We start from the raw sequence: 21972 nt of genomic DNA on the forward strand, positions 1-21972 counted from the left end.
GCCAGGACCTGTAGTGATTGTCAAACTAGGCATATATTGTTACTACGATTGTAAATGACAACTGTAGATAATTTCAGGAAGTACAAACTGTCAGTTTCAATCATATTTTAGTTACTATATTACGATGTGTTTTCAATAAATTTATGAAAAAGTAACAAAGATGATCTATTTTTACAATTTTCCGAACCTATATTCAGAATTTTGTTGCGATATTCTTAATTTAAAATTGTTAGTTCTCTTCCTACATTCTTTCTTTTAGTATAAAATGAGGTAATGCAGGTGCAGTAATCTTGAATTGAAAAAGGAATATGTGTCTCTTTCATTCACCTTTCAAAAGAAAGGTTTTGCCTATCTCTACGGTGTACTCTCTTTCTCTGTCCCGTACCACGATCTCCAGCTGATGCATACACTAGTATCTGTCAACGCTGAGGTAAGCCCACATTGGGCCACTGATTCTGAGTTTCCCTAGATAAATTTGCATGCTTGGAAAACAATCACAGTCGCTTCTTAACGGAATACTTGTCGTGGCTGTTTTATGCCACCCATAATGAACACAACAGTGGCCAAGAACGTTCAGTATACCTGAACCAACATGATAATTCGCGCTAAATGTTCTACGCGCACCGTGAAGAGCTCGCTGCAGACGTGACAGAATGACGCCTCTGGCTGGACTGGAGCGTCAAGTGGCGCAATGCTCCGGGCCACGGCGCATCGTCCCACCACTCACCTTTCAATGTGTACACTGTCGCTACTGTGTTGCGTCAACAACGCTCTCTTAGTGGAAGCCGACGGATTTTTGCCACAGTTGTTTTTCAGTGATGAAACAACATTTTATGTTGGAGTTAAAGTTATCATATGTAAGGTGCAAATTTTCGAGACTCTAGTGTCATCAACAAAACTCTGAGCATGAAAGCCACTCGCCAAGTGAACTAGTTTTGTGCCGTTTCTCATAAAAGAAGTGTGCTCTTTTGAGGGAAACACAGTGACTGGAATGATCTGGCGTGAAATGCTGGAAACCTGGCCTTTTCAACACTTCAAGAAGACTCTAAGGCTTTCATATTCCAAGGGGATGCAAGTTCCACCACACTGGCAAAACATAGTATGTCAATTTCTCATTGCCTCAACGTTGGATAGAGCGTGCAGTGGTCTGAGGCAATATCCTACAAAATCTCCATACCTGACCCAGGGCCACTTTTGTCTTTAGGAATTGCCAGGAATGTGTTTCCGTTCTCAGTTTAGTTGAAAAGAAATTTCAAAGTGTATGATAATTTTAGCTCTCTTTCAGACGTTGTCCTTGCGGCTGGTCGTGCACACACACACACCACTTGTAATAACATGGCAAAAGTCTTCGAGGTTTTTTCGAGTATTTGTACCTTTTCTGTAGGATGTGCCGCATCAATAATGTGAAATTATTGAAATAATGTCACTCTTTTTGTAACGCCCTCTATGATTACTCCCCAGAACAGCATTCTTTAAGGGGAGGTTTACTATCTTTCGGTTCAAAAAATCTATTTTTAATTGCATTTTTGTATCCATAAAAGTGTTTAGAATACACCCCTGACACGGTTTTTTAGAATACGGAACGGAAATGTTTGTTATTCGCGGTCAAACAAAAAGAAATGCACCTGTCTGAAATCGGCCTTTTTCACGCACCAGTTTTTTTCTTTCGGAGGACGAGTTATTGTACCGGTGCTTGGGAGGAAACTCACAAAATTCAAATGAAAGTTTGAACGCGAAGTTAGCCCCCAAGAATTTACATTCTGGTGCGAAGACTGTGGAGATTGCGACTTTCCTGGCAGTGAGCAGCTTCAACGAAGGGTATTCAGCAATTCTGAAGACCATGACAACGATGGACGTCACCCTGGGACACGCAGTTCGCCAAGCATTCGGACGACCACCGGATTCAAGCGGCTGAAAACCGCTTGTCACCGGCCGTACGAGCGGCTCTGGAGCAGCGCAGGATGGCCCAGATCGAGCAGAACGCCCTCTATGAGGAAGAGGAAGGACTAGTTATGGACTCGGAATAGCAGATTGAACGTACGTTGCATAATACTGCATTTATATGTAGTCAAAACTTCAAACACGTTTTTCTCGAAATGACGTATATATATCTACTGAACCGATTGGCATCATTCTTTGTTTCCGACGAAGCTAACTAAATTGTCTAGGAGTTGTACCACTTTTATTCCAATCCATCAATATCCATCAAATATTTTTACTTGACAGATGAAGTCGAAAAATCGATGAAATAACTGTATTTGTTTCAAATGGCGGTCATTTTGTTTCCTATCGTCCAAATAACTTAAGCGAGGTAAAACTCCTAAAGAATCTTACATACTTCGCTAACGTTACTCAATTTTGATTTCAGACGAGCCGGATGACCTGTGGCCATACACGCGTGGAGGTCTACATCGAAATTTTGTTTCGCTCCGATGGCACTTCCGCATTTTCTCTTCGACATTTGCGGCAGAAAAAATTCCAGTTTGTAGAGGAAATATCAATAAACATTTTGACCAAATTTGACATTGACATCTACAGGGTGTTACAAAAAGGTACGGCCAAACTTTCAGGAAACATTCCTCACACACAAAGAAAGAAAATATGTTATGTGGACATGTGTCCGGAAACGCTTACTTTCCATGTTCGAGCTCATTTTATTACTTCTCTTCAAATCACATTAATCATGGAATGGAAACATTCAGCAACAGAACGTACCAGCGTGACTTCAAACACTTTGTTACAGGAAATGTTCAAAATATTCTCTGTTAGCAAGGATACATGCATCCACCCTCCGTCGCATGGAATCCCTGATGCGCTGATGCAGCCCTGGAGAATTGCGTATTGTATCACAGCCGTCCACAATACGAGCACGAAGAGTCTCTACACTTGGTACCGGGGTTGCGTAGACAAGAGTTTTCAAGTGCACCCATAAATGAAAGTCAAGAGGGTTGAGGTCAGAAGAGCGTGGAGGCCATGGAATTGGTCCACCTCTACCAATCCATCGGTCACCGAATCTGTTGTTGAGAAGCGTACGAACACATCGACTGAAGTGTGCAGGAGCTGCATCGTGCATGAACCACATGTTGTGTCGTACTTGTAAAGGCACATGTTCTAGCAGCACAGGTAGGGTATCCCGTATGAAATCATGATAACGTGCTCCATTGAGCGTAGGTGGAAGAACACGGGGCCCAATCAAGACATCACCAACAATGCCTGCCCAAACGTTCACAGAAAATCTGTGTTCATGACGTGGTTGCACAATTGCGCGCGGATTCTCGTCAGTCCACACATGTTGATTGTGAAAATTTACAATCATGTCCATTATAATTATCCGGGCTGTTATGCCGTGGTCGGTTGATGAATTTTGTCTCAATTCCCAACGTGTATAGGATCCCATACAGCTGTGGTGATGTTTATGTGGGTACAACTAAAAGAACTGTTTCTAAACGTTTGGAAGAGCACAAGGGAAATTGTAGAAGAGGAGAAACGGAACGATCAGCTGTTGCGGAGCATTCTTTCCAGCCAGGGAACCACAATATTCGTTTCGAGGAGACGCATGTACTAGCGGCCACAAGCGGATACTACGAAAGGCTCTACAGGGAGGCAATCGAAATCGCTAAACACCCAAATAATTTCAACCGAAAGGAGGAGGGCGTGGCATTAAACGGTATATGGATGCCGGTGTTAAAGAAGATGTGTACCACCCGTCCACTACTGGGTGATGGCAGCGGCGATCGACGACGGCGGACAGCGGCCAATTGCACTGACGTTTTCAAAACACGTGACGCCACACAGCGGCGCGGCAGCGCGCGGACACGGAATTTAGCGGCAGTCAGTAGCGAGCCAGTGGGTGTATTGGACCTTCCATCGACCTACGGACGCCCTTGAAGATGTCTCCCGCAGTCGGAGACTAAACGTTGGGAATTGAGACAAAATTCATCAACCGACCACGGCATAACAGCCCGGATAATTATAATGGACATATTTCCGGCCGTGAAAGTCTACTTTATAAAATTTACAATTTGATCACGTTGGAATGAAGCCTCATCCGTATAGGGAACATTTGCACTGAAATGAGAATTGACACATTGTTGGATGACCCATTCGCAGAAGTGTACCCGTGGAGCCCAATCAGCTGCTGATAGTGCCTGCACACGCTGTACATGGTACGGAAACAACTGGTTCTCCCGTAGCACTCTCCATACAGTGACGTGGTCAACGTTACCTTGTACAGCAGCAACTTTTCTGACGCTGACATTAGGGTTATCGTCGACTGCACGAAGAATTGCCTCGTCCATTGCAGGTGTCCTCGTCGTTCTAGGTCTTCCCCAGTCGCGAGTCATAGGCTCCCTAAGACGCCGATCAATTGCTTCGAACGTCTTCCTGTCGGGACACCTTCGTTCTGGAAATCTGTCTCGATACAAACGTACCGCGCCACGGCTATTGCCCCGTGCTAATCCATACATCAAATGGGCATCTACCAACTCCGCATTTGTAAACATTGCACTGACTGCAAAACCACGTTCGTGATGAACACTAACCCGTTGATGCTACGTACTGATGTGCTTGATGCTGTAGAGCAATGAGTCGCATGTCGACACAAGCACAGAAGTCAACTTTACCTTCCTTCAGTTGGGCCAACTGGCGGTGAATCGAGGAAGTACAGTACATACTGACGAAACTAAAATGAGCTCTAACATGGAAATTAAGCGTTTCCGGACACATGTCCACATAACATCTTTTCTTTATTTATGTGTGAGGAATGTTTCCTGAAAGTTTGGCCGTACCTTTTTGTAACACCCTGTATAACACATCCCAAGAACAGAATTCTCAAAGAACATGCTTTTTTCGGGCCAAAGATAGTAAACCTCCCCTTAAAGATTGAAGACGCTGCATTTGTGCTCTATTAGAGAGCTGAATAGCTAACATCGTTTCTTTGTAGACTAAAGTCCACAGAAGTAGCAAAGATAAACCAAAACATCAGGAGTCTCTATCAGTGTTGTGTTAGGTTTACTTGGAACAACGGACAGAGGAGTAGCTCTGGACGAATAGTGAAACGTGCGTCGCGAAGACAGCGGGTCACTCACCTCTGCGCCTCCTCCATGGTAGTGGCGGCAGTCCCTGGTTAGTCCTGCAACAGGCAAAACACAGGCCGTCAGATGGTCCGCCGCGAAAAGCGCGCCAAAGCAGAGCGCAGCCATTTCCTCATAAGGTCTGTTATCAATCATAAGAACTGTGCGGACGAAACGCACAAGTGTTTCGAAAAATTTTTCAGATGTCACAAATTTTTATTGAGTTACATTATTTGGCAACAATTGTGTCTCAAAAACATTTTCGTATTTTTTGAAACAGTCACGGTCGATTAAGTCAGTATGTCTTGAAACAGCGCTATTGGTGGCTGCAGGGTGTGCTGAAACGTAAATGCAGTTTTACATTTTCCAGTGAAACAGATTACGCGAGCCTCCAGTGTGGAGTTCGCTTGAAGGCTGTTCCTGTTCTGTCCATGGATGTGTAAACCAGGCGTGCGTTCCTATCTACGGTAATTCAGACGTAGCATTTCAGCTCTTGTTTACGTTTTGCAATGAGGATACAGGAAATGATTTATCGTACCATAAAGTAAAGTTTTCAAAGCTTTCAACTGGAGCAATATAAGAAACAAAGTCGTGAAAATACGCTATGCGAATTCATGGCACTTTGGTGACAGGTGCTTGGCTTTCCAAGAGCGAAGTGAAGTCGTAGATGAAAGGCATTTTGTTTGGAGAGAATAAGATTCCAGTCCTACAGTCTTCTCCAATCGGAGTCAGCTGACTAAAGATAGTGTAAGAAATTGGCAGCGGCCTGATCGAAGGAACAAACTTTTATCAGGATGCCCGGACGGGGGTTTGAACAGTCTCTATGTAAATGAAAAAAATGTAGTTCAATGTCTTTAAAGTTCTTCTGAGTGTACTGTCACGTTATCTTATAAAATCCGACAATACTGTAGTAAGCGACATTTCTGGCTTGTGCCACCCTTTCCAGGCAAAGATTGAAGGGACACTGCAGCACGGTCAAATCGAGTTACTTCTATATTTTAGGATTTTAACTGATTTGACACGGGCCGCGGAAATCTACGTGTTTATAAACAGTTCAAAGTTTCATCAACAATCACATCATTTGAGACAAAGCACAAACTTGAGCTGAAATACAAAGAAGTCAATAGGATGTGTCGATACTTTTCTTATAGGAACTATCCAGGTGTTCACCTTAATATAGTGAAACCACGGAAAACCTGAGTCTGGACGGCGGACACGGATACTAAACACAACCTCGCAAAAGTGAGTTCTTTCCCTTGACCGCTGCGTCGCCTCAGTAGACCTAATGGGAGTCTTTTGTCTCACGGCACTATCTGTGATGTTACTCGATGTTACTCTACACCTCGAAAAGACATAACGACACGCGAACAAATACTTCAACCTCTACGCTGCTTCCACTTGCATTTTGGGTAAACTGACACTTCAACCTTCTGTGTCAATGTTTGACTCATCAAAGGTGAGCAAGTAGCACTTCAAAATCATTGTATGGGCAACGAGGTAGTTCTTTCCAGATACTGATCCGCTGAATTTTAAGATTTTGTCAGCTCTTAATACTCGCAGACGAATGCTTAATAATAAATTATTTAAAACCAGTTGCAGAAACTATCAGTCCTTTAGAGATTATCTTCTATCCCTGTCCAAAAACATATATTTGTTAAAGCAAACACGGAAAAAGTAGTTTCAACTCCAAGATGATTGAATGTCCGTGTTTTTACTAATAATATTGCTGCAGCAATAGATATCATAAATGATTTCAAAACAGGTGCGGAAGCTATCAGTCCTTTAGAGATCAGCTTCAGTCTCCGTCTTTTTCGTAATAATATTGCTACAGCACGAAACTTGAGTCACGCAGATCTAACGGAATGATGCTGCCTATTACGCTAACATTTTTCGTTCCATTTTTGCGAAAATAATGTTGTAATTGACTGTCACAAGTCACTACAGTTTTTGCACCGAGTGGTGCTGATGTGTTATAGTGCTATGTAATGTTCGGTGACTTTCTTGTAGCTGCATAAAACAATATTGAGGAATACTCAGCCATCGATACCGAAATGGTCCACTGTGAACTGTATGAACCGACGCCACACACGAAGAGTAACTTTCACAATCTGAATATAGGGGTCAATTAACTATATATGTTGTGGTTGTTGTGATCTTCAGTCCTGAGACTGGTTTGATGCAGCTCTCCATGCTACTCTATCCTGTGCAAGCTTCTTCATCTCCCAGTACCTACTGCAGCCTACATCCTTCTGAATCTGCTTAGTGTATTCATCTCTTGGTCTCCCTCTACGATTTTTACCCTCCACGCTGCCCTCCAATACTAAATTGGTGATCCCTCGATGTCTCAGAACATGTCCTACCAACCGATCCCCTCTTCTAGTCAAGTTGTGCCACAAGCTCCTCTTCTCCCCAATTCTATTCAATACCCTGTCTCACTCCCTTCCCAACCACTGCTTCCCTTTCATACCCCTCGACTCTTATAACTGCCATCTGATTTCTGAACAAATTATAGATAGCCTTTCGCTCCCTGTATTTTACCCCTGCCACCTTCAGAATTTGAAAGAGAGTATTCCAGCCAACATTGTCAAAAGCTTTCTCTAAGTCTACAAATGCTAGAAACGTAGGTTTGCCTTTTATTAATCTTTCTTCTAAGATAAGTCGTAGGGTCAGTATTGCCTCACGTGTTCCCACATTTCTACGGAATCCAAACTGATCTTCCCCGAGGTCAGCTTCTACCAGTTTTTCCATTCGTCTGTAAAGAATTCGCGTTAGTATTTTGCAGCTGTGACTTATTAAACTGATAGTTCGGTAATTTTCACATCTGTCAACACCTGCGTTCTTTGGGATTGGAATTATTATATTCTTCTTGAAGTCTGAGGGTATTTCGCCTGTCTCGTACATCTTGCTCACTAGATCGTAGAGTTTTGTCAGGACTGGCTCTCCCAAGGCTATCAGTAGTTCTAATGGAATGTCGTCTACTCCCGGGGCCTTGTTTCGACTCAGGTCTTTCAGTACTCTGTCAAACTCTTCACACAGTATCGTATCTCCCATTTCATCTTCATCTACATCCTCTTCCATTTCCATAATATTGTCCTCAAGTACATCGCTCTTGTATAGACCCTCTATATACTCCTTCCACCTTTCTGCTTTCCCTTCTTTGCTTAGAACTGGGTTTCCATCTGAGCTCTTGATATTCATACAGGTGGTTCTCTTTTCTCCAAAGGTCTCTTTAATTTTCCTGTAGGCAGTATCTATCTTACTCCTAGTGAGATAAGTCTCTACTTCCTTACATTTGTCCTCTAGCCATCCCTGCTTAGCCATTTTGCATTTCCTGTCGATCTCATTTTTGAGACGTTTGTATTCCTTTTTGCCTGCTTCATTTACTGCATTTTTATGTTTTCTCCATTCATCAATTAAATTCAGTACTTCTTCTGTTACCCAAGGGTTTCTACTAACCCTCGTCTTTTTACGTATTTGATCCTCTGCTGCCTTCACTATTTCATCCCTGAAACCTACCCATTCTTCTTCTACTCTATTTCTTTCCCCCATTCCTGTCAATCGTTCCCTTATGCTCTCCCTGAAACTCTGCACAATCTCTGGTTCTTTCAGTTTATCCAGGTCCCATCTCCTTAATTTCCCACCTTTTTGCAGTTTCTTCAGTTTTAGTCTACAGTTCATAACCAATAGATTGAAAGGGTACAATACCGCCCGACATTGAAAATAGGTACAACATTCTTCGTTATTCCTGTCAGAACAACATATTTTTTCTAATAATAACTCAATTTCAATTAATACAGCGAAGCCGGATACCAGTGTGGGAAAGAATGACAATTTATTTATTTAATTGATCATATGTGCACTCCCACAAAATAAATCCCTACATCCAGTTTGGCGAGATCTGTGAAATGAATGAATGTATGGTCGTCTGCTAACTGCAAATAGTGAATGTGAATATATGATCATCTTTGAGACGGTACTTGGGTCACCTTTGGTGGGACCAAAGAGATGAAATTTACCTGAGCTTTGAGCGCCTGAAACGTGGCTGACCAATACGGTAGCAAGGTGCTCCCCCACTTCGGCAGAGGTGCGAGAGAACCTGAAGAACGGCCATGTTTCAGCACTCTGCCGCTGGATCCAGTGTTGGTAAGACCTTTCTTAGGCGTGCTTCGTAAGGACAAAGGAGTGGAGACATGGTATGCATGTGAAATACTTAAGAGTAGTTTAGAATAATGATTTCTCTATTTCAGGAACTTTTGTGGGGAGAATTAAATGTCAGGCAGGTAATATTAATGGGATCGTAGTAATCTTCGGAAGTGACCAACGGTCACAATGAAACCACGTGTAGCAATAAGTTGAAATACTTCCGACTGCTTAAGTTACGCTGAATTTCTAGCGTGTGTACCATAAGTTGGAAATATTTAAGAAATGGCGTGTGCAGGACTTGAAATTAGAGACGAGTACTTCCACGTGGTGAGTACTGTGTGAGTCTCAATCTGTGTATGAGACAAAGGATAAAGAGAAGTACTCGTCCATGGTATCAATTGAGGACTTGCGTGTGTGATGAATATGTTCTTAATATTACTTTGCGTGTTATGTTTCCGTGTGACGCTTGATTCAAACTATAATACTCTGAGAGAGAAGCAAGGTGAGTCAGCCGTCTATCCAGCAACGTCACTTGGCTTGCACTGTACAGGAAGATGTGCATATAACGTCCAGAGTTCGTAGTAGGAAAGAAAAGTTACGAAGTGGGGCAGTGTCGTGTGGAACTGGGATGAATACTAATTGAAGTGGGAAAGCTGAAAGTGATGTGATTATAATGTTGTGACTATTCCTTATATTGTATTCCATGTTGCAGTGTGGTGTATGTCATGTAATTTAAGTATGTGTGGTTTGCATGGGAGAGTAGCAAGGTAGTTTCAGAGGTAGTGGGTTATGCATGTTCCTTTTGTACCGCTCGGTCTGGAGGAAAGTTTCGTGATGATAGTTGGGAGAGTCGAAGTGTGAGATATAGCAAAAGATCCGCCATCCCATCCAGAAAGTGCACCGTAGCGTTAAAGAATTACGAGACCATAAGATAGAGAATCACCAATGTAAAGCCATGCCCTCTGGGCGGAATTTCTCATGTGTTATTGTAGTAGGTTATAGAATTTGTGTGTTTAGGTTATAGAATTTATCGGAATAAATAAGATAGTGAAAAGAAAAAGATTGGTGGCCTTTTCCTTCGAATTGTATGTTGCCATGATATCCAGAATTTATAATGTGTGCGCCATTCATACTCAGTGCGATGGCCACGTGTTGATCAAAGCCGTTAAATAAAAAAGAAAATGTGGTATTGCCAGTGCGTAGTGAACAGTCAGAGTTGTGTAAATTACTAATAGTCAGTTGTGCGTTTCCGTTGCGTAATATTCATACAGAAGAATAATTTGTAACTTAATTGTGAGTACTAGAGTTCATGTTACTCGATAAATAAGAATGAATCCACTCGCTTGGCAGACCATTCATCTTGCAGGGCTGACTGCTTGATGCCACAGTATGAGCAAGGCATGTGGGTGCCTCTCAAGATTGTGGTCAGAGTCCGCATCTGCCCCTGGAAATGTCTTACAATTTAAAACCTGGTTCCTAAACCTTTGTCTTACCATTATATAATCTATCTGATACCTTTCAGAATCTCCAGGGTTCTATATGTACCCAGTGTTTAATTTTTTCCCAATCCCTTATTCTATTCCTCCTCCTACTCGATCAATTATTATTATTATTATTATTATTATTATTATTTGTGAACTCCAAAATCATGTATTTCATTAATCTTCGGGCCATCTCACTCTAACGTAATGCGGCCCCTCCCGCTGGAGGTTCGAATCCTCCCTCGGGCGCTTAAGTTAGTTTAAGTAGTGTGTATGTCTAGGGACCGATGACCTCAGCGGTTTGGTCCCTTAGAAATTCACACACATTTGAATTTTTTTTTTTTTTTCTAACGTAACATTATACAAACGATTTTCATCGCTGCGCTACACTCTGCATTCAAGACGCTGCCACATTCATAGCTACTATTATATTCCGTTTTGCGCTGTTTATTTAATTTTGTGTGCTGAGACGAAACAGATTGAGAGCGACAGACACAGAAACAGAGAGAGAGAGAGAGAGAGAGAGAGAGAGAGAGAGAGAGAGAAGATGACTGCTCCTTGTTCTACCTGCGCCGTGATTAGTCCTGCAATGCTTTCATATTTTTCGCCTTGTGTACAAATACAGTATTGCAAAAGAGTATTTAAAACTAAATGACAGCATCAGAATTCGGACAATATCTAATTTTGCTTTGTCAGTCACTTCAGTAAATTTCGTCAGTAACAGTCCAACATCCGTTGAATTCAGAGATTATGAGTACTACCAGTAACCTACACCCCAAAGTATTATAAACATCGAACTCACATGTATAAAAAAAACTTCAGACGTCTGATTATAAATAAGTTACTCTACTAAATGGTTGAAGGCGCAAAAGCCAAATTATGTTGGGTTTATTAATTTTGGATTCTACACTAGATGACTGTAGTCTGGGTAATTTGCGTTCAGTTTTAAGAGAAACACCGTTTTCACGCATCTCGATGTTTAACACGTCATGTCTCCTGAACCATGCACCGTACAACGATATAATTTTCCAGGTAATTTAAGTAGTACGAGGGGACGTCAAAAAGTAAAGGGACTTTTGCAGTTTCTCGCCATAGGGCTTGGTAACACTCCTAGTATCCATGGCTGAATTATTGTCGTTTGCAACAATTCTATACAACGTGTCACTCTTATTCTCGCATTAGTCGTACGTGGATATAGCGCTTCAAACAGGGAAGAACTCTATGTGACGGGGAAAGATGGGCAGATCGTCGACGTCAACAACTGAGGACAATTTGGAAGCCGTTGAGGGTTGACGATGGAAAACAGACGAATCACAGTGGACGAAATCGGCAATACCTTACATATCAGTCTTGGTTCAGCGTATTCCATTTTACACGACAGGCTCAATTTTCGGAAAGCGAGGAGTGGGTACCGAAAGAATTGTCAGGGCAGCATAAGGCGCAAAGGATGGATATATCTCGTAAATATCCGTGCCGATATCATTGCAGGCGAGGTGGATTTCTACAGTAAATCGTTACTGTGGACGAAACATGGGAGCATCATCACGAACCGGGAAGTAAGGCTGTGAGCATGGTTTGGAAACAGCCATCGTCACCAGAAGTTAAGAAATATAAACGTCAATCATCACCTGGTAAGATTAAGCTAACACTATATTCTGGGACATGGAAGGTGTGGTGGCCGTTCATTTCACCCCGAGAGGCGAAAGGCGAAACTGTGAACAGTGAGAGCTATTGTGACGTGTTGCGAACTGCACTGAAACCTGGTTCAAAATGGTTCAAATGGCTCTGAGCACTGTGGGACTTAACAGCTATGGTCATCAGTCCCATAGAACATAGAACTACTTAAACCTAACTAATCTAAGGACATCACACAACACCCAGTCATCACGAGGCAGAGAAAATCCCTGACCCCGCCGGGAATCGAACCCGGGAGCCCGAGCGTGGGAAGCGAGAACGCTACCGCACGACCACGAGCTGCGGACAACTTAAACTTGCAATCAGATCCAAACGTCGCAGAATACTGCGAAAAGGTGTCATCTTGCAGCAAGATAACGCTCGGACACATTCTGCCAATCGGAAAGAGTTGGAATTCGAATTGCTGGAACACCCGCCAGACGTATTATCAGAATAAATATTCCTTTTCTCAAAAGTCCCTTTAACTTTTTACAATGTGGATGCCGTCTGCAATACGTTTTGCGAACAGGGTTAGTAGTGCAAAAGTAATAAATTAAAACGTCGTGCCTAATGCTGAACAGCATGAACAGGAAAGTGTAGTATATGGTGAACTTCTTTGTTTTCATTATTTAATGGGACGGGTCTGTCAGCGAGAAAAAGTTTTGAAATGGTTGTGACGGTACGTCACATAAATGGACATTTGGAAAAAGGGAAAGGAAGTTTTTGTTATGAGACGTGTGGATTATAAATTATTTCAAGACTGTGTATGTGTGCGCGATGTATAACAAATAGTAAAGAACGTAAGTTATTACTATCAAAACACAAATATCGATGTAATTAACAAAACACAGTTTTTTTGGTATAATCTCTGTGTAACATAGGCCATGAAGATCAGAGACAATGCTTTGATTGAACTATCGCTCCTGTTTTGTTTCGTCTAGCGGTAGGCCGCCATTGTAGTGCTGTCTGGTAATTTTTGAAAAATATAATAGAAATTGTTATTAGAAAGTGTGTATTATTGAGTTAGTTGTCACCTCTCATGATCGCAACCAATAATGATAATTAACAAAATTTTTACAGAACTTTGTAGTGCAGTGAGTTCATCTCCCCTGGCAGGATTTAGTTGGCCATTACGCTGATTGTATTATTTAATTAAAATTTCAAGTCATAATATTAAATGTAAATGCGAGAGACTTCTCAGTTTTGATCTTTCATTAATTTCAAAGTTAAGATTAATTTCAGTTACCAAAATTCACAGCACTGAATGAGTTCAGTATGTTTCATTTTGGCCGCCTAACGGCAGACGAGATTCTCTCCAGTTTTGCCTTGCAAATAATGAATAAGAAATATTGAAAAGCATTACATTTCGCAATATCTCAGCTAATCTTTATGTAATTTGGTACATAAATAATCAGTAGCCCCTGAGACCCATCTTAATAATTACAGTTTGAGTAAGAATACGCATATTTTCTTTTCTAAATAGCAGCGCTCACGTAAACTATTCATTAGAAGGCGGTGAGTCGCGCGTTGTGTTTAAAAAATATTATATTGTACGTACTTCGGGGCAGCCGAAGTCCGTACGAGTGTTATCGCGGTATGAGTTAATTTAAAGTCTCATGCTAGCCCACAATATTTAAAGACACCCCTACCAAAACCATAAAATATATAATTATAAAAATAAAAATATACACTTATACTGTGATAAGTGGCGCCCAAAGTGCAAAGTTTGTCTGAAGTCGCTAAGTGCTCTCATTCTCAAATACTGAATGAATGTAGTCTGGATAATCTGCGCGCAATGAGTTACACTGTCTTAGGACATACAAAAATGGCTCTGAGTACTATGGGACTCAACTGCTGAGGTCATAAGTCCCCTAGAACTTAGAACTACTTAAACCTAACTACCCCAAGGACAACACACACATCCATGCCCGAGGCAGGATTCGAACCTGCGACCGTAGCGGTCGCGCGGTTCCAGACTGTAGCGCCAGAACCGCTCGGCCACCAGCGGCCGACATACTCACAGTTTCTTATTTTAATAATTGACTTCTTATGTTACACAGTTAAATTAAGCTCATACTTCTTGATGAGTAGATAATGACAGCATTTTAAATTCTTAAATTCTGTCAATAATTATAGTAAGTACTGAAAACCAAATTTCAGTTGCCCAGCAGTCGCGCAACCTGCAGCTAGGACTGGCTAACCGTATTAGACGTTAAGTAATGCAGACTTGACGAGATTTCACGTCTCTCTGCAATGCTATTTGCACAAAAAATAAACACGTCTGTATGATCCAGGCGGTTCGCACAGACCGAATATTATTATGACGCACGCGCGATATCAAAATCACTGCCACGCGGGACAGCCGTGCGGTCTTGGCCGTCTTGTCACGGTTCGCGCGGCTCCTCCGTCGGAGGTTCGAGTCCTGCCTCGGGCATGGGTGTGTGTTGTCCTTGGTGTAAGTTAGTTTACGTTAGATTAAGTAGTGCGTAAGCCGAGGGACCGATGACGTCAGTAGTTTTGCCTCCTAGTCCTAATCACAAATTTCAATTTCAAATTTTGAAAATCGCCGCACCATGCATGTGTCATGTGTCACTCCAGTGGGCGAAAGATATGGCAAAGTCGCGTAATGCGATATTGTCAAGGAAAAGTTTCCAAGAAAATGACGTCAGTCTCGGCCGAAGTTATCAGCATAGCCGCGAGTAGCCTTGCATAGCATAATCTTACTTTCGGTATTTTTTACCTACAGGCAGAAACGTAGTTTTAAAGAAATGAAGTTAGTGGATGGAATACATAAAAATCTTTTGCACGCCTCACCAAAACAGCCATTGTGGTAAACGAGTCAGTATTAGAAATGCTGAACCGCACTACATGTAACTATAAAGGAAGACACTCTTTTAACACAACGACACAATAAGCGCCTACTGCGATTCTGGTCAGATATGTGAATGCACTCACTAAATACGAACGACACGTCTGTAGTACTATCCACACGTATCTTAAGCGACGTAAGTTGAGTGTCAAGTGTGCTACCATTAAGGGAAAAAATTAAGGTATTTTAGAACCATCATTTTGTCAGCTATTAGACTGATTCCGAAGCAGGAAACAGGATGTGGGGATTGTACACCATCTAGGGGAGATATACGAGTTCCGAAGGACAGAAGTGAAGATTAAGAGAGAAGAAAGCATCTTCACTATGCCGGCTTGTGCTGGCAGTTTCCTGAACCACATACATAAACAGAAGAGCAAAAACAGTCCCAAATGAAAGCTGTGGACCCACATTCAAGGAATTTAGGCAAGGAGGTAGCATGCAGAGAGCTACACGAAGAATAACGATAGACTGAATACCTACTGGTGTTCATGAAAAACCACAATTGAAGCCGCCAGTTGCATAAGAATATTATATTTTCGAGGCGGAATGTATTTCGCCTCCCCACCAAATGCTTCACACAATTGCTACAAACAAAATTCTTTGCTTCACCATGGTTTCACATCTTCTTATGAAAGTGTGTGTGTTACAATCACAGTATTCACTACAGTCTACTGCCTCAACGGAGAGTCTCAGTACAGTTAGGGAAATACAGGTAACCTGGAATTACAAAAGCTATCTACTGCTTTCTTACCGAGTTCAGTCGAAATACAGTACGTGGAAGTGTGGGTAATTTAGGAGGAGGAGGCAATGTAAAATTAGAAGTATCGATTTTGTACCTATTCTGTGCATTCCTCGACAAATGGAAACGTAAAAAACATTCAAACTTCGTGATGGGAGCAGCGTGCCTATCTAGATCAAAATACTATATCGAGAAAGCATAAATGTAAACCATTAAAGCAGTAGAAATGGGAAGGCAGAAGGCGCTGTGACTTGCTAATTCCTGTTCACCCTGTCTCCTTTAGTCTTCAATATTAGCAAGATACTCAGGACACAATGTTAGGTAAACGACCACATCCTGACGGAGGCTCCCTGCTACAGTAGCCGAAAGGTTGGCAGTTTTTTAACACGTGACGCGGTCACACACACAGAACGATTTTACTGAAATGGACTCCAGACGCGAAATTCTACGCTCATAATATAGCACGCAATAGTTTATCTTTCACAAGAAGTACTTAAATACTTCAGGGTTTGCGTCGCGTGGATCATTACGTTCAAGTAACAGCCCTGTAGTGATAAATTAGTGCTGGGTAGGGTCCCAGTGGGGGGTAATTTTCCAATGTTATTCTTGAGCCTACAAGTATTATGAAGTGCCTCGTGTGTGTGGGGAGCGGGAAAGAGGGGGAGGGGGGTTCTTTATGTGGGTGTGTGTGAGAGTCTTGTTTTTAGTGGTGGTGGTGGTGGTTGTTGTAAACGACTGTCGAATGAAACGAAGGGAGAAAGTAAGAGATGGTACCGGTACACTGTCTAACCCGACAGAATTGTATAAAGAGGACCACCCGGTTTCATGCAAGCATTACAAACAGCGTCGCATGTCCTCACGCCATGTCACACTGGGAGACATTTGCGATTTAACACACAACGTTCACACACTGTCTGGTGGTCAGAAATTTGATACTGTCTACGTTCCTCTGTTTGATGGCCAAGTACTGTTGAAGGAAGATTCTTCATTTTGTCATCAGTTTTGAAAGGGCTTTCAGCATCGTGACGGCCACTACGCTATGATTAACATGATTTACTGACTTCGGGTAAGGTGGCAAATATGACCATCATAGGCAATGAACTTCTTATTTCACTGAGAGCTGTACAACTGGTCACTTCACATGGTAACAGCAGCATTTTATGTTACTGACGAAACTTGTTGCATTACCACATGACGTATATTCTTTGATGGAGAATATAGTAACCGTAGCTAAAACCAACAGCAAATTACACGGCGAATCGCATTTACTCTTACGTGCCTAAGGTCCTGTCATGTCTGTAGCACCATTGAAACAAGTAAAGGAAAAGTCTATTCTCCTCAACAGAAGTTCTACCGGAAAGCTCCTTACCACTCCGTGGTCTACAGCGTGGAATCGATCGTCACTGGCTTCGAGATGCGAATTAGATCTCCTATGACCACCTCAGATTCTTCTGTGGCGAGGAAGTCCGGAACACGGTGCACAAAACCTCAAAATTCAAAATGAACCCCGTTTATCGTTATCTCTTACTTTTTTTGCAAGCAATTCCATAATAGAAAATTTGTGTTTAATACAGCCCACTTAGCGAACAGTCTTTGACGCTACCAGATATTCATTGTGCGGGTACATCATCTGATGCAATTGATATCTTACTCATCAAGCGCCGAAGGCTTTGACCGCCGCAAACTAATGATGCTTGTGAATGCGCACGCAAGCTTTTTCTGAAACTCTGTTCGGCATATTTCGCCTCACGTGAAACGGTAACTGGCAATGCGTCCGTAAGCGCCGCCTCGTAAGGCCAGTGAAGTTAATTTCCTGTAGGAAATAACTACAGCAGCTTTAATCTTCCTCCGTTAATGTCAGCTGTAACTTTTTTTTCTATTTTTCGACTTTTGTTAGCAGTCTCACAGGTATGCAGTTATGTCTAAAGACTATACGACCTCTTTCTTGTTATTGTTTCCCCTACCTGGCTGTATGTATATCATGTATTAAATGATTCGTATCGATGCACACTTACGGACAACTTTTGACTGAATTTTCATTTTCTAGATCGTAGAGGCCTGTCATGGGCTTGTGACTGAGATCGACACTTGATCAACATTCAAGTCCAAAAATAGTATCCTTATGCGCTCCTTCGCTTTATTAAAACCAAAATGCGACGCAGGCCTCCAGTTCTACAGTAGTAAAGAACCCACACGGCCTCATTTACAATAAACAGAAATCTACTGTCAGCAGCCCTCTGAATTTCAGGGAGAAGGTGCGCACCCACCTGCAGTTGAGCAGTCATGCGGTAACTTGTATTTCAAGGAACTCGGTTCTGTTTTTTTTGTGGGTAGATATTGAACCATTATCCTCTTAAACTGCACACATTCCGTTAGTGGATATTAAATTCTAGATCAGACAGGTAACACCAGAAGCTGAATTAGAGTGTTTTCTTTAGTTAGAAAAGAGCTGTATCACTTCCGGGTAGTCCTTTTTTAAACTTTTTATACCTGAAAATAAATTGTACAGAATTTGGTAGAATTTGAAGTGGGCTAAATTTGGAGAATTGTTACCGGCTACCACATGCCACGCCTGGTTAGATTCCAAAAATTAAGCATCCTCTCTCGGCTAATCGGATATTAAATGACTTTTTTACTATAGTGAAAGCTTTTTTCTATTAATTACGTTACTGCGTCCCAAATACTCAAGAACTAGAACCGTAAAAAAATGGGCACTTATCATGAATAAGTTTTTGTTGTTGTTGTCGTCTTCAGTCCAAAAACTAACTCTCCACGCTAGTATACCCTGCGCAAGTCTCTTCATCTCTGCATTACAGCGATCTACGTCCTTTTGAATCTTCCTTGTGCAGTCAAGCCTTGGTGCCTTTTTACAATTTTTATCCCCCACACTTCCCACCACTACCAACCTGACGGTTCTTTGATGCCACAGGATGTGTGCCATCAGTCGATGCCGACTTTCAATAAAGCTGGGCTGAAAGTTCGTTTTCTCTCCAACTCGATTCAATACCTCCCCATCGGTAATTCGATCTACCCTTGAATAATTAAAGCAAATAATCTGCTTTCCGGTAATAATATACATAACGCGAAGTAAATATCCTTTAGTCAGACGGTCTCGTAACATGCTATTGTGCAAGCCCTTCTTTTGCCTTGTCCAGTCGACATTGTTATATGGGATGAGGTAATGCTGGAGATAATTGGTAGCAGGATGCCCTTCCTGACGCCACTATTTCCCCCCCCCCCCCCCCTCCCTCCCTCCCGGCGCGGAATCTATGTGGTCCGTCTCTCTGCGTTCGGAGTAAATCTGTCTTCAACAGTGAGAACGTTTTCATAATATTTAACTAACAATGTGCTATAGCATATATTCTTACTAACGTTTTACACAAAGCGGCGTGACTTACCATTCCGTAGGTGCGGGAGTCTGGGCGTAGCCTGACTAGGAAAGGAACCATTTGTCGCTATTTGGTTTGAATAATGATTATTCGTGCTTGTAAGGGCGTTGCAGGGTAAAATTTGCTGAGAAATAATTGTTAAGAAAAAAATCGATATGTTGCGCTGTTGCCGAGATAATTAGCATTGAAGTTAGACAATCAGGCCGTAGGGCGAGCAAATTCAATCGGTCCGCCATACACGGTGAGGCCAAACATGTTATTCGTTTGGTTTCCTAAAACCGAACAAGAAGGCGATACAAAAATTGGACACGGGACGGTAGTGAGGGTCGAACCTGAATCAGTGGCTGAGCAACCTCGTGCGCTACCATCTACGTTATGAGAAAAACTGACACTAATTATATATGGCGGGCCGCTTGAATTTGCACGCACAACTGCCTGGTTGGGTAACTTCAATGCTAATTAACTCGGAAACGGCACAACGAATCGAACTTTTTTCGTATCGATTATTTCTCATCACAATGTACCCTACAGCACTCTTATATGTACTATATAACTTCCTTACATGCTTTTCATACTGTTTCTGGCTTCCCTATGTAGTCATAACGCGTTGAGACAATTGTCGAACATGAAGATTAACTCTGCAGGGTAACAGAATATTCATAGTCGGTGTCAGCGCCGAGCTGGTGATAGATACTCCTCAGAATCTGCAGCAAGTTGTAAGCATCTGTTTTGGCAGTTCACGATATTAACTACATCGTCACAATACATTTATTTGTAAATGAAATTTTTTGTCGCCAGTCCATTCGGATTTTGAGAGTAATCGATACGATATTTACAAGCGCAATACAAGCAAACAAGAAGTAAAAGACGATCTGCTCCACCTTCTAGCGAACCTAACTTTAACACAGAAAAGGGTAAAAGAGACCAATATAAAACTTAAGACTTTCCCACAGTCGACCCATGGACAGTCAACAACTGTGTTTTAAAATGGGGCTCAAAGTTATTTCTTCTTGACAGCTCTTACTATATCATAGCAAATAGTCAGCTGTAAACCACGTCCACAATGAAGCCAGATAAACAACTGTTGGCCAACTGAAACATATCGAATCAAAACGTTTATCGTGTACATGATGGATGGAGTATGCGGCTGACGAAACTAAACAAAATTATAGTAACTACACTATGGAGCAATAAGCACACCATACAGACGTGAAGGAGATAAGGTTGTGTTAAAAATTGCATCGGCTTATAATTTGTTCGAACATCTACGTTGTGTCTCAACCACAGAGTCAGTTCACTCAGTATGTAATTCAGAGCTATTCACTTCACGCACGCCTTACGTAGTTGATCAGTGACCAGCTCAGATGGATGAAAGTCTGATGCTCGATGATAGACTAATGAGACCTCAGCATCGGTCGCACGAGACTACAGACCCAATGAAGAGCACAGTTATGCTGTTGCGTACGTATATGTGACAGGAACTCCGACAATCAGTGCCAAAGAACTGGATTTCATTACTGCGAACTATTCGCAGAGCGGATGCATTCGGCCAATTTCCGGTTTTATATGCGATGGTGGCATTTTTAAAGATTACATAGCTTCTCTAAACTCAGGGAAAAGAAGAGCTTTCATGTAAACGGTCGCATTGCAACTAGGACAGGTATCCACATAGCAAGACTGCTATAACAAGTAGCTACGACAGTGACACATTAGATTACTACTCTTCTGGTGATGAACGTTAGAGCTTCAACATACGTGTGTCTGGTTCCTAGCCAATTCATTTACGTCCACTTACTATTCCACAACTACGCAAAATATATGAAAGAATGTCGCTAGAAATCTCGGGCTGTTCTTGAAATAAAACTTTTCATTTGCATTTTTCGCATTGCTCTATCTTTTGTCGAGTGAAATAGCGCAGTATTTAGGAGATGACTTCAAATCACTATAGATTCTTTAAATCGACAAGGGAGAATGCCGGAATCGTTCCTTAGAAAGGCCATGTCCTGTTTCTCACCTAGTAATGTCTTCAATAGCGACAAATTGATAAAATCTGATGTACTGATCCACCTTTTCAATCTGACATCATTCGAATTTTCATTTTAACTTACCTTACATCGATTTGCTACATCAGCATTTACATACTGCTAATGGTACCTCATATCCGACTACCAAGACCTCCATCCCCACCTCCCCCCACCTCCTCCCACACCACGACTACTGGGGACCCCAGAACTTTACCAGCAAACCTCTTTATGATACAAATTACAGCGTAATGAAACGCTCAGCTCTTTTTTGAACCTTCCCTATATTCTCTGCTGATTTTATCTGGTAAAGATTCCACATTAAGTAGTACACGGAAACTGGCCTAATGAGGGTCTTTAAGCTGTTTCTTTCGTAATTTTACCGATAAATCTCAGTCTGGATTTTGGCTTCCCTACATCTAGTTTTATAAAGGTCATTTCTCTTTAACATACATGGACCGGATACTCGTAGACATTTTACGGTTTTGACTGTTCTCATCAATCGATTGACAATTGTGCAATCGAATAAAAATGAGGCTTCCCGACTACGGTGGCTACTGAAACTTGAAAAAAAAAAAAAATCC

The 21972-nt window shown here is 41.9% G+C and overlaps 1 protein-coding gene across 1 annotated transcript in view; it reads right to left on the reverse strand.

The window, feature by feature from the left end:
• Positions 1-21972, reverse strand: part of LOC124594841 (sialin-like) — a 424449-nt gene that overhangs the window by 158439 nt on the left and 244038 nt on the right. Inside the window, exon 2 of the mRNA XM_047133292.1 lies at positions 5088-5131. Within this exon, the coding sequence (XP_046989248.1) occupies positions 5088-5104 (17 nt within the window). The 5' untranslated portion in view covers positions 5105-5131. The remainder of the gene's footprint in view (positions 1-5087; positions 5132-21972) is intronic.

Source organism: Schistocerca americana, chromosome 2, assembly GCF_021461395.2.
Source record: "Schistocerca americana isolate TAMUIC-IGC-003095 chromosome 2, iqSchAmer2.1, whole genome shotgun sequence".
Taxonomy (NCBI): Eukaryota; Metazoa; Arthropoda; class Insecta; order Orthoptera; family Acrididae; genus Schistocerca; species Schistocerca americana.